This window comes from Lipophrys pholis (assembly GCF_963383615.2).
Source record: "Lipophrys pholis genome assembly, chromosome: 20".
Classification (NCBI taxonomy): Eukaryota; Metazoa; Chordata; class Actinopteri; order Blenniiformes; family Blenniidae; genus Lipophrys; species Lipophrys pholis.
In genome coordinates this window covers 12,466,922-12,480,191 of record NC_137648.1, presented here as the reverse complement: position 1 = coordinate 12,480,191, position 13,270 = coordinate 12,466,922, and the positions used below count along the sequence as shown (strand labels likewise).

Sequence of the window (13,270 nt, the reverse complement as noted above, 5' to 3'; positions counted from 1 at the left end):
AGATGTATTTTCTGTGGAGTTGGGCCTCAGACAAGTATAATTATCCGTTATCGCCATCTGGTGGTTTGTTCTCGGAGGAGCGTAAACTAAATGTGATATTTCTGACTTTTTTTTTTTTTATTGCTTTTGTACATTTTTCTCAAGTGTGTTTAAATTTGACCTCATGTTTCAGGGTGCATTCCAAAAGTCATGCTGTATGACCTACCTGTAGATTAATGTGACTGTTGGACACCAGTCAGTTAGTATTTCTCCCTATATGCAGGTCCATCCATATCCTAAATAACCCCAAAGAGGAAGACTCGAGCAACAATTTTAAATGATTAATTTGTCTTTTCTTCCATCTGTTTGCCCCTTCAGCGTGCTTCAATCAGTCACAGTCAGTATGAGGAGATTAAAGCTGCTGCTCCGTGATGCATGATCGTTGGAATGAACCAGCAATTATTCACACTGAAAAGATCCTGAATGTGCAGTATGTAATATCCTGTCATGGTGGATTAAACTACAAAGGTACCACACCAAGGAAATTTGGTTTATGCTTTGCTTAAACACAGCTGTCAAAATATGCAACTTTTATTTATGTACACGCACCATTTGACACACAGTAACACTCCACTTGCCGCTGAAAAGACATGATCCTAATATTCTTCACTGCTTATTTCATGAAAAAAAAACCCGACTCTATGATGTGTTACAATCTGCTTTTCTTTTCCAATAAAGCAACTTTGAGGTACATTGTTGTGATTGTACTGTTTTAATTAGGCACACACTCTGTGATGTATTATGATTGCCCCAGCAGCAGCAGCACCATAAGGTGCCTCATTGCAAGGTTCTTTCATCACAATTTTGACAAATAGTTTTCCGGTCACAGCTTTCAACACCTCTGCAGGAAAACAAAATGCACTGAGTGAGGACAGATGAAATCAAGAGATCTGTCCAATACACTAAAGAACAAGAATTCCCGGCTGAACATTTGGCAGAAAGAATACAATCTGTAAAAGGTGAAATATAAGGGTACTGTGCTGAAGGGTAAAGGTCAACCTTGGCTAAACTTGGTGGCACTGACAGTGTTTCATCGACATCTCTGATATAAACATGACTGAAGCTGAAGCCTATGCACTGATTTTCTTTCCAAAGCAGTCAAAGAATCTCTTGTATAATCTCTTTAAATAGCTCCCTGCTGTGAAGCAGTGTGGAGCATCATTCTCAGCGCTCTCTGCACTTTATGCACCTATGAATGAGGGCGAACGACAGCGTTGCCAGAATGGACAGTTTCAAGTACAATGAACAAAAACAATTTAAATTAAAAAAGGAGCCCAGATCGCAACCTCTCTGAAAATACACGGTTAAATCAAGAAATGGTCATGTGTGATGAAGAACACATGAAAAAGCTTAACAACTGCAGAAAAAGCAATTGATTCAATCAAAAACCAAACATAACTGCTTTCCTTCTCATGTATGCACAACACTATTTCAGAGTTACAATTTTCACTGACAAATAACTGATATATAAGCAAAATATAAAAAAAACAAAAGAAACAAAAACAGAAACAAAAACAAAAACAAACAACAAACAACAACAACAACAAAACACTCTCTGTGGTCAAATGTATATCCATCCGCCTGACGCATTTTTTCCCCATCCCAACATATCAAACTGAGCTTATTTGGGCTGAAATCCGCTCAACCTGGCAACGCTGTCTCGGCTTCCACATTCGTGACGTCTCACTTGTGCGTGCTACGTCACTTGCGTGCGTCAGTCCAAATTGTAAACACTCCTGTTGCAGTGAGAGCGTCTTCAGTGTCGGCTAACAAGATGTGCCAGCAGTTAATATTTCACCCGAAAAAAGCTTTTAGTCATCGCCACACAAGTTACTAATGCTCATAATCCCGGGCGGCTATCATATGATGTTGTAAATTATTTTGGGAGGGACCTTATAGGACCACGCAAAGTTGCTGCCTTAGCTGCGGAGCTAGTTGAGCCAGCTTTTTACTCTCAGAAGTGGTCACTCTGCTTCTTACTGCTGCGCTCGAGCTCGCCCTGTCTGAGATGGTTCTGTCCTTAGTGAGCCTCTGCGCCAAGGAGGTGGTTAGTGACCACAGCTCGTCAGCCGGCTGGCTCAGGTGGGTGCCCAGGGAGCTGTACCGACCGCTGCTGGAGGCCGCCTTCTCCAGCTGCAGACCGCTGACTGTGGGCGAGCTGGTGCAGCGGTGGCCCGAGCGCACGCTGCGCGTCGGAGGACGCAGGAAGCAGGGACAAACTGCACCGAACCGACTCTGCATCCAGGCTCTGCTGCTCGCTGTGGTCAGGGGACTGTCCGATCAGAGGTAAGGAGCAGTGATGGATTACAATCTGAAGTACTAATGGTGCCATAAGCCACAAACTGAAGCGATGCCAAAGCAACAAAAGCAAACGAGTCACTTGAAGTTTTAGGATTTTAAAATGTTGATTGTAGTCCGAACCACAGCTTTGCTTTTTAAGAGTTCACTAGTACATGTTAGGATCACTTTCTAACACCGAAAAAGATAAAAACGTGGATGAATATAGAACACATGCATATGTAGACATAGGTTGAGGTAAATATGCGTGTGAGTTTTCAAAAAACGCATGATGAGACCACTAAAGCTTTTGGCAACATATTGTATCGGAGAACCCGAAGCCTCTCTTGTTGATCTATTTTCATGCCTGCTCTTATAGCACAAATTGTAGGCATAATTTATAGTACTTTTAAAACATTTGTCTGGCCTCATGTAACCAGTGCTCTGCAAATCATCTTATCTTTATTTATATCTATCTAAATATGTCACATTGTGAGCAGTTGACACATCACCTCACTGCCCTACACATAATGACAGAAGTAATCATTTTATGGGTTCACACTTATATAGTAAGGATACTGTTGTAACAACAATGGATTTGTTGGGATTTTTATTTATTTATTTATTTATTTATTTTTAGCTCTATATTTTTTTTTAATCTAAATTTTTTTTCATTTTGTCTTGAAGATCTTTCCCTCACTGCCCGGTAAAAAGTAACATGTTTGTCTTTCTGCCAAGATGTTCACTGCACATACTGGACCTTTCTGGTCTCCAAGGAGATGAGGGAGGGATGGGTGACCCGATGGGAGGCTGGTCCTTGACTGTAGCCCTCTGCACTATGGTGGTTCAGGCCAGAGCTGCAGCACAGAGGACGCAGCGGAAAGAAGGAGACCGCGAGAGAAAGCGCTTCTCTGCGCTGGAAAGACAAAGTGATATCAAAAGAGAAAGGAAGAGAGACAACGAACTAAACAGCGATGGTGGAGACGCGGTTGAATGTTCTGAGCCTACGAGTGAAGAGGACCAGATTAAAGGAGTCAGGAGGAGAATGGAGACTGCACATCCAAAAGAGACATTAGTGACAGATTTAGGGGGCAGTAAAAAAGAAAGTGAAGGCCAGGAGACAGAAACTGATGTTCTTGTGCATGTGAGAGCTGATCTGTTTGTCAATGCCCGATCTTGGGAGCGTGTTCGTGTGGCTCTTAGCAATGCAGGACCTCTGAAGCTTCAGTGCAGGTACCTGCGCGTGGAGGAGATTTCAGTGTCGAGCATCAGGACCCTGCTGGACTTGTTGCCTCCGAGGAGCCTCCTGGGCGTGGACATTCGCTACAGCAACCTCGGGGTGGCAGGCCTGGCTGAACTGCTGCCTCAGCTCTCCACCTTTCCTGCCCTGAACTCCCTCCGCCTGCACTACTGCAACTTGGACTTCCGCCGAGACCACCTTGGCCAGGAGCAGGCACTGACGGACCTCTCGCAGGGTCTCAAACACCTACAGGAGCTGCGGCGGCTCAGCCTGACTGCACTGCGTCTGCCCGGCCAGCTGCGAGTGCTACTCAGGTACGTCAACTAGAAGCTCTCAGAAAGATGCTGCTCCAGTGTTTAAATTGTTTAAAGAACAGGTTGGAATGATTAGATAAAACATTTGTATGGCAGACATGTTCAGCATTTTATCTTCACTTTATATAACTAATCAGTGAATTAGTTTAATTTAATTTACTTTAGTTTAGTTTAGATTAGTTGATTCATTTCATTCATTGTACAAAATAATTTGAGAAAATTAAATACAAGACAGAACAAAAGTTTTTCAGATTCCTGAATGAAAGGGAGCAGAAAGATTAACTAATATACTCTGCCCCTTAATCTCCAATTATCATTTTCTATTTGAAATTAAAAATTAATAACTAACTAATTAAATGACTATAAAGTCAGAGAGACCTACATAGTCACTCTTGCTTATATCAGTTATATTCACGCTCCCCCAAAAAATTATTCTCCTCTGTCATTTCTTTGTATTTTAATAATAAAATGTAGTTGAAATAATAGCAACTGATTAACTAGTCTTTTCTTTTAGTCAAAGATGGATATTTTCTGCAAAAGGAGACATGATTTTATTTAATTTTTTTAATTTGTTTGAATTATATACAAGGACATTTTGTTTTCTGGATGTAAATAGTAAATAAATAGGTTTCACTTATACAGCGTGAAAAATATATCATAAATTGAGTTCATATGATTTATTTATTTCTACCTTTTCAGAAAGTTTTGTCTAAAGCAAATGTATCTCTCCTCTTCTCTGTCACAGCTCCTTGCCTCAGCCTCTGGAGATACTGGAGCTTCCGTACTTGAGTCTGAGTCCAGTGGACCTTGCGTACCTCTCCACCAGCCATCATGCCTCCACGCTGCAGCAGCTGGATCTGAGTGAAAACCGTTTGGATGAAAGCACCCTTCCCTCCATCCGTCGCCTCCTCTCCCAGGCCTCCAGCAGTCTGCAGCACCTCTCTTTAAGCGGCTGCGGCCTGACCGACGGCCTGCTGGAGCTCCTGCTGCCCTCGCTGGGAGGCTGCTGGGCCCTCAAGAGCTTGGCTCTGGCCCTCAACCCGCTCTCTATGACCGGTCTCATGGACCTGGTGAGGATGGCTGTGAGAATGCCCTCCTTGCGTCAGCTGCTGTATCCTAACCCCCTGGAAGACTACCAGCCAGGCCTCCCTGACCTGCCCTCCAGCGCTCAGCTGTTGGACTGGCCTCTGGATGACAACACAGACATCAACCTGACCAGCAGTCAGCTTAAAAGGGTGCTGGTGGACAGCGGGCGGTCCGACCTCTTCCTGACCTGCGACCTGCTCAATTATGATAAAGACTTAGTGGACTAAACGGAAGTCAGAGGGGAAACAAAGGTGCTTTTCAGCAATGGTCATACTCCCTAACTGTCAAACTGTGTATTCTTTTTGGTTGCTTATAAGATTGCTTTGCTTTTTCTCTGCCTTTATTTGTCTTTAACATGTTTCAGTCATACATTTTTGCTACTAAAAAAAACAAGTCATTGTGAGGTGCAGCGTCCAAAGGTCAATGTACTGTAAGGGTGTCTCTTTTTTGTTATAAATGGCTGTAAAATTGTCCACATTGGCAGTGTGAAGAATCACCAAGTCATTTATTGTCTAGAGGGAAATGTACAGGGCAAGGAAGTTATTAGGATAGAATTACTTTTCACTTGTGTCGTAATGGAGTAACTGCTGGTTTTCCATAAAAAATGATTAATGCTTCACTATTTATGTAAACTGTTATTAAGACTTTCTGTCTACAAGCTGTGATCAGCTTTTAAATCCTCATCTGACCAACTGCTTCAACTGTTTCCTTCAAACAAAAAAATAATATTACTGCACACTTTTTATGGTTTTTGTACTGATTGTGTTTTTTTATTTTCATTGTCATGCACTTTTCTAAACTTTTCTCCTCATTGTTTTGTGAATGTTTAGAATATTTACCGATAGACTTTCTGTATTCAATCACCAGCATCATGAAATGGCAGCACCTAAATCAGCTTTAAGTGTACAGAAATGTAATTACACGCTGACGGTCACAGAATAAAGCCGCCATACAGCAACGCTCCACGATTCATTGTTGAATTACAGCGTCACCGTCGGAATGAGTTCCTCTCCAGTCATGATCTGTAGTACTCTACCAAAGACTCCTGATGGTGGAAGTAGCGCTGAGCGGAGGCCTTCAGCCAGTCCTCGTCCGAGTAGTTGTGAAATGGGATCAGAGTGATACGAGACAGGGGGAAAGAGATGAGAGGGGGAATGCGCATCAGGAATGGACGATTTCGCAGAGGAGGAAGGCTTAAACCTGAATGACGAGAAGCACATGGGGTATTTATTTTTCGTCGGCGAGTTTCAACTTTTAACCACAAGTGTTTGTCAGAATGCAGTGACGTCTTACCGGGCTTCCGTATTCTAGCCATGGTGTACGTCTCTCCGAGGCGAAGGATTGGTTTATAACTACTGCAGAAACGGAAAAAAAGAAAGAAAAAACAAACACTTTTAGAAATGTGTGTACCAAAAACAAATGACCATATATGCACTATTGTGACATACCAGTTGTACAGAGGCATGAGCACCGTGTTGTTCTGACGAGCAGGCGCAACATGTCTCGCCTTTTTGGACTTGTCTTTTTGCACAGAGCAGAAGTGATTGAGCACATCCACCACGTTCACGGTCGGCTTTGCAGTACTTCTCAAGCGCGAATACTGATTATGGTCCTGGTGGCATGGCAATGGGGAAGCAAAGGTAGTTAATCACTTAGCAGTCCTTCAACAACGCTGACAAGTTCTCATCTACTCCTATTTAGAGGAGTTAAGGTCGCAGCAAAGGACATCAGAAGCCGTGGAGAGCTGATTCATAGAGCGAGAGCCTCTCAGTTTTCAAACACCTGTTCTGTCCTTTTGTCACACTCAAAAATACTTTGAAGACGGGCTGAAGTAAGAAATAAATACATCCTGTGCTTTTCCATATGTAACATATGACACGTATGCATCTTTAAGTAACATGCATCTTCGGTACTTTGTATTTGGAGATCCATAACTCCAACCAGGAATCTGCATGGCAATGAAGGCTCGTCCAGGGGTTAGACTGCTCCTGCAGCTCTTCCTCCCAGCTCTCCAACTCAGGCCACAGCCACTCTTCAGCCCCACCGACACCAAATTCTCTCAGCATGCGCAATAACGTCTCCCTGTTCACAAATCGATAACGGCTCAAAAGTCATCATTTCCACCAAAAATTCAATATGTTTCCGAAGTTATACTGGAACATGTTTTAGCAGTGGTGAACTCACCGGAGGCCCAGATTTTTGTGGGCTAGAAGAGTTAGAAGCAGTTTTATCAGTTCACAACTTGGAGGTTTCAGAGAAACTAGCAGATTCAGCATTTTAATAAGAGCAGCTCGGTCCACAGGTGACTAAACACACATACACACACACACACACACACACAAAAAGAAAAAGATTTCACTCATAATCCACTGCTAAATCTGTATGCACAAAAAAAACCCTGTCATCATACGGTACCATATGAGGTCTTGCAAGTCTCTGCACACAGTCAACGAGCCCCTGGTAAAGCTTTTCTACATTTTGGAACAGTCCCTGGCTGTGCAGCGCCTGCAGTGCTGACAGGATCTTCATCCTGGACGAGACGCTGCAAGTCTGCAAATAGGTCAGCAGTTGCAAGGAGAAGTCCTCCGGGGAGATGGTGTTTGGGATACTCTGAAAACAGACACCTCAGAGTCACAGTCTGGACCTTCTTTATTGCCGTGTGTGACAGAGCAGATTTGCAATAATAACCTTTTTAGCAGGATACAAGTCCATGAACCAATCCACCCCTGCAAACTGTTTCAGGAACACTGGCACTTCTGGAGACGGATCCCTCGGTGGTGCTGGTGTTGGGGTTCTATGGAAAACTGGAGTTGATGGTTTGGATTGCTCTATTTTACAAATCCTCTCTGGAGGCTGTAGGAAGAGGTCACCAAAAATTATAAACGGTTGGTTTGTTGTCATGTCACTTCTGCAAAATTCAAAGGAGACACTCTCTTACCTCCTCATCCTTCTCTGTTATGACGGGTTCTCTTATGACGGGTATTGTGGGAGGTTTTTTTTCAACAAGCTGAGGTTTGTTTTTTTCAAGTACCACTTTCTCAACAGGCTTGATATCCTTGAGCGTTGATGGAGTTGATTTCTGCAACGCACAATCAGACCAATCTTTCCTTCATGGCCTACTTAGCATTGTAAATAAAGCAACTGCATATAAAAGTAATCTCACAATTCCTCTTAGAGTCAGGTGAATTGAAAACAACAAGCATAATCAAAAACATTGCTTACTTTCTTTGGCTCCACAGTCTCAGGAAGGCTTGATTTAGCTGGAGAGTAAGCATCCGCTTTCAACCTCGGAGGGTTAAGGGGCCTGGAGCTCTTTGGTTTGGGATGAAATGAAAATGTACCTGGCTCAAGGATGTCTTCCAAGCTGATCTGTGAAGAAAGCATTAGGCTAAGCTTAATAGCAATTATGCACAACATTCAAGAAAATGTAAATGTATACAGAATGATCAAAAAGATTTCAGTTAAAAGGACAACTGAGTTTTATTAACATACAAAATAGATTGAAACTGGTAAATTTTGTTATAATGGTTGCTATTTTAAAGATGCCACAATCGCAAATGTATGCTTTGGGACTGTAGTAAGAAACCAGACAATAAATGACATTAGATGAAGCAGGAACCTTATTATTTGGTGTTAGCCCATATATTATTTTCATGTAGCGATCAAAAGCCTCTTTCCTGGTTTGTTTTGTCCTTGGAGGCTTCATCTTGTTGCATTTCACTTTGCCTTGCAGGAGTTCTTCCAGGTCCATGCTGGATGTCATTAAGCTGTCCTGACAGGAGACATGAAATTGTTATGAGACAGGTGTGTGAAGGAAATCAGTGTGGAAGGAACACACTCACAAATCCTACCATCTGACACACACCTTCTTTTGACGCTTGTCTTCAGTTGATGGCTGTTTATCAGCTTGTGATTCTCCTTGTTCACCGATGGAAGCAGTTAAAGTCCTGTTTACGTTACAGTTGTTGTCGTCACACTGTTGCTTCTTCGTCTTTATTATATGTATGATTTATGAACTTACTTTCTTTGGTTGAGGATAAGTAAATCAGGAGGCGGCGCAGGACAGACAGTGTGAGGGACCTCAAAAAATACATTGAAAAAAAGCCTTATTGTTAGAAAATAAATCAAAATGATCATACATAAGAGTCACAAAGCTTTAAGAACCAAACCATTTGTTGGTAGCTGCGTGGTAGGAAGTGTGCACAGTTTATCTTGCACAGGTTCCCCTTAACACCCAGGAAAAGTTCTCCTCCAAACCCACTGTACGCCAAACATTCTGGTACCGCGTTCAGCTGGAGAGTCCTGGGGACGCCAATAAACCATATTTGAAGTTGGTGTCTGACATAACAACTGGATTGAAAGGAAGCTTTTCATATCTGCTCGAAATCTGCAGAACAAGAAATGACCTCCAACCTGACGAGCTGATTCTTCTCATTCCAGATCCGGAGAGTTTTATCCAAACTGCTGGAAACAAACACCTTCAGTTCAGGAACCACACACAGTCCTGTAAGTAGACCGTGCACACTCATTCACACGCTGCAATCCATGACATATGAAGGATTTTTCGTACAAGCGGTCTAAGCAACCTGTGAAGCGGTCTAAGTGTCCTTTCCTGGGCTGGGAATCGGTCTGAGTGTTTCTGAGTAAACTGAAGTGCCTCAGGACGTAGGAGTAGCTGTCGGGGTCTTCAGAGGTGAAGGCCATCTGAGACCCCAGAGCTGCAAAGTAGACTTGAGGCTGTGCGCAAGGCAGGCTTAGTAGTAATATGAGACACTCATCAATGAAGGGCCTTACTTTCCACACTGCGACAGCCAGGTCCTCACCTAAATGAGACAGAATAAAGTCGTCAAATCATCACTGATAAGCAGAAGTAAACGTACAGTGGGGATTGTACCTGTGGAGAGGAGGTAGCTGTTCTCGGGGTACACCTTCATTCTGGTGACTTTTTGGCCCACGTGTGCCGGCATCCTGCATATGACGTCTCCGCTATCCACTTTCAGGACACTCAAACAGCCTCCGCTGTGTCCCAGAATGATCAGAAACCTGTTTCAAACAAAAGTTTAAAACCAATCTGCAGAAAGAGGCACCGGTAATTGTTTACTCTGAAATGCTCACTTATTCTTAGCATCATGGAGCGCTGCTTTGCCTCTGTGACTGCAACCTCTCCTCGCTTGTAAATCCCTCCACTCATCCAAAGCTCTCTGTGTGTCTGTCACATTACGGTAGAGTACAAGACAGCATGGCGGGTCTGGGATATCAACATGTTCTTTCAAACAGTCCGTCCCCTGCCAGGGTCTCTGGCCTATGCCTTTCCACTCTTGCATCAAAGTGCTGGGATTAGTTAGTGTGTTAGCTTGAAGCACTGTACCTGACTCAGTCAAGGCTACCAGCGTCTCTTTGTGCAGGCAGTAGTCGGCACACAAGATTTTGTCCTCTGCCTTAAAAGACGTCAACACTGCCCCTGTTTCTACAGCCACAACAGTAACGTCAGAGTCACCACTGACACACAGGACTCGTGTGGGGTACGGGAGAGGTAATGGTGAGACTACGATCTGTCTCAGAGGAGAACCTTTGTCTCCTGCGAGTGGACAATGAAGGGAGTACAAACTCCTGAAGGTCCAGATATCCAGCCCTCGATGTGAGAAAGAGAAGAAGGTATCTCCTCCTCTAGCGCCCCCGATGTAGAGCGGAGGGGTATCCTGGTCTGTGTGGATACACTGAATCAGATCCCAATTCTTCATGTTCCAGCAACAAATTGTACCGTCTTCTGAGGAAGACATCAGCACGCTCATTTCAGGGCAGTAAAACAGGGAATTCACAACACCTGAATTAGAAAAATGACACACAGAAAGCAAGCAATTATGATCATATTGCAAGCACCAATAATAATAATAATAATAATAATAATAATAATAATAATAATGATAATAAATGTGGTCACACTCTTACTCTTAAGTCCACAAAAGGCCCCTCGTGGCTCCAAATCAGGACTCCATACTGTCATGCGGAGATCCTTGGATGCAATAATCAGACAGTCCAGTGGAACGCAGTACACCATTGCAGTGATGCCACTGTAATCAGATAAGCCCATAAATTCATATTATAGCTTTAAAATAACCAACAGCCACTTACATGCATCAGGTGAGTTTATTCCTGTCAAAGTTGTTTTAAACAATGATTGATGAGGGATTTTTATAGGCCACGACCACCACTAGTCATATTTTGGTCTGATGGTAAACACATCGAATGCTTATATGGGTCATTTCAACTGTACTGAGGATAATGTTGTAATGAGCTGTCTCAAGCAACCCTACGTACCCTGACAGATCCGACCTCTGTGTCAAAACCTTTCCGTCATCGAGGTCGACCACGGTCACAGTCTCTCCACAAGTAACGAAGGCTCTGTGGTGCCTGTCGGATCGTGGAGGAGCCAGTGACAAATGAGTGAGGATCCTCTGCTGCAGCCCGTCCTGTATCTTCAACTTACACCTCATCAGCATCACCGACCACACACACACGTTCCCCGCGCCCGCAGTCACCAGCTCTGTGGATTGCTCTGCAGCCTGACACACACGGATATCCAGGCCATTGTGCGCGGCATCTAACGGGCGTAACTCCCTATCGAGGAGCGTGAAGATGGCCCCGGGGCCCCAGCCTACGACACAGCCAGAGATCTTTGTGGCAGTCAAACCCAAGAAAGGTAGGTGAGCTGGAATAGTCTCCTTGTAGCCATGGGCGCTGTAGAGGGAGACTGTGTTGTCTGAGTGGAGGCTCATAAGTGCTTCAGCGTCTTCAGAAAACATGAGAAAACGCACGGGGCTGTTTGAGGAGAAATGCTGGAGGCGTATGAGACCGTGGGAGAAGAAGTGGCTGCTGTTCTCAGAGAGAACTCCCTGGAAAAAAATATTCAAAGAGAAGTCATATGTAATGATTTGAAATAAACGAGAGAATGCTCAAAGCTCTGCATCACGTTACTCTACCTTGCCCAGAATGTATTTCAGATCATTTTTGAACAAATTCCTCTTTTGAGGTGTTCTCCCACTTGGCATGCCAGTGTCATCTTCAGACAGCCTCCTGAAGGGGGGATGAGGTAGGGGTACGGTGGTTGTGTTTGTCTCTCCTGGGGTCACCATCTCCAAAACTTACTGCACAGGATATCAAAATCTGTTTCAGCTGATGGCATCGACAGTACAAATCACTGTACAAAAAGAAAATGCCCAAGGAAACAGGGATGTGAACACAAGTTTGTTTAAACTAGTTGTCAATGCTTTTTTTTTTTTTTGCATTTTTTCTTTTATACAACTCAATGAAACAACTTTTAAAACTATGTTGCCAGCAGTAAAACAAAGTTTTGATGGAGTGGCCATGAAAACAAATAACCTGAGAAGTTTTGCTCTTGTAGCGTATATTTACTCATTTTCTGTGCACATAGCCATCATAGCCATATGAGACCATTACCGGTAATGATATCGAGATACAAAATTAAAACTATGAGAAAGCAAAGGAATAAAGCTTTGCATCCATTTATTAGTGAACACAGTGGCTCCCAATGCTTCCTCAGCCATCCAATCACAGGTAAAATATAACAGAATCATATTTTGTCAAGAGAATTTCCTAGTAACAAAAACCCTCTGAGAGACAGAATACCCAGGACACCAAAAGTAGCACAGATGTCTCAACAGTGCTGACACAGATCATCGATGAACATAAACTGCAAAATTACACATCATTACTGATAAAACCATAAGGTGATGTTGAACAGCTGCCAGGTATTTGCAATTTAAGTTATTGTAGACCGTGGAGGAGAAACATTGACTTATTCGATCTTTTTTGACAATTCTACAGCCATAAAAATCTAAATGCTGTCACTCTCGCATTAAATAGGTTAATGAATCAGTGTCAATGTTGTGTTTCCAATGATAAAGGTACATTTAAAAAAATTATTGTTTGAAATTAAGTGAAAAATTAATTGCATACAATTTCGGATCTTCCGGGATTTCATTTGTAAAGTTGGCAAACAAGATGGCCAAGAAACATGATCAGGTGGTGTGACAGAAATAGCAATGTCTATCACAAATAATACTCTGTATTGAAAAATCGTCCAGTGTAGTGCAGTCTTATACAAAATATGTTAAGTGTTGTTAAAATTTTTTTTTAACATTTCTTCACATATCCAGCTCAATAAAAACAGGAATGAATGTTTACATTTCAAATGCTATACCCAAATTCCAAATACCAAATTCAGACCCATGCCTCAGCCCACTTCCAAATCCATATCCAGATAAAGATCACTGTTTGACTATGTCGTTTGTTT

At 42.9% G+C, this 13,270-nt stretch overlaps 1 protein-coding gene across 1 annotated transcript; it reads left to right on the top strand.

The window, feature by feature from the left end:
* Window positions 1–1,752: 1,752 nt before the first annotated feature.
* On the top strand, window positions 1,753–6,315 carry LOC308125755 (leucine-rich repeat-containing protein 14). The gene is made up of 3 exons (XM_080489730.1): window positions 1,753–2,325; window positions 3,055–3,870; window positions 4,616–6,315. Exons 1-3 carry the CDS (start codon window positions 2,048–2,050, stop codon window positions 5,181–5,183), a joined length of 1,662 nt encoding a protein of 553 aa, XP_080345856.1. The 5' UTR covers window positions 1,753–2,047; the 3' UTR covers window positions 5,184–6,315.
* Window positions 6,316–13,270: the final 6,955 nt, after the last annotated feature.

Excerpts from the sequence above, each read along its gene's own strand:
- LOC308125755 (XM_080489730.1), top strand. The coding sequence starts at position 2,048 with ATGGTTCTGTCCTTAGTGAGCCTCTGCGCCAAGGAGGTGGTTAGTGAC. Across the intron at positions 2,326-3,054 it reads AGGGGACTGTCCGATCAGAG|ATGTTCACTGCACATACTGG; the intron begins GTAAGGAGCAGT and ends CTTTCTGCCAAG. Across the intron at positions 3,871-4,615 it reads CAGCTGCGAGTGCTACTCAG|CTCCTTGCCTCAGCCTCTGG; the intron begins GTACGTCAACTA and ends TCTCTGTCACAG.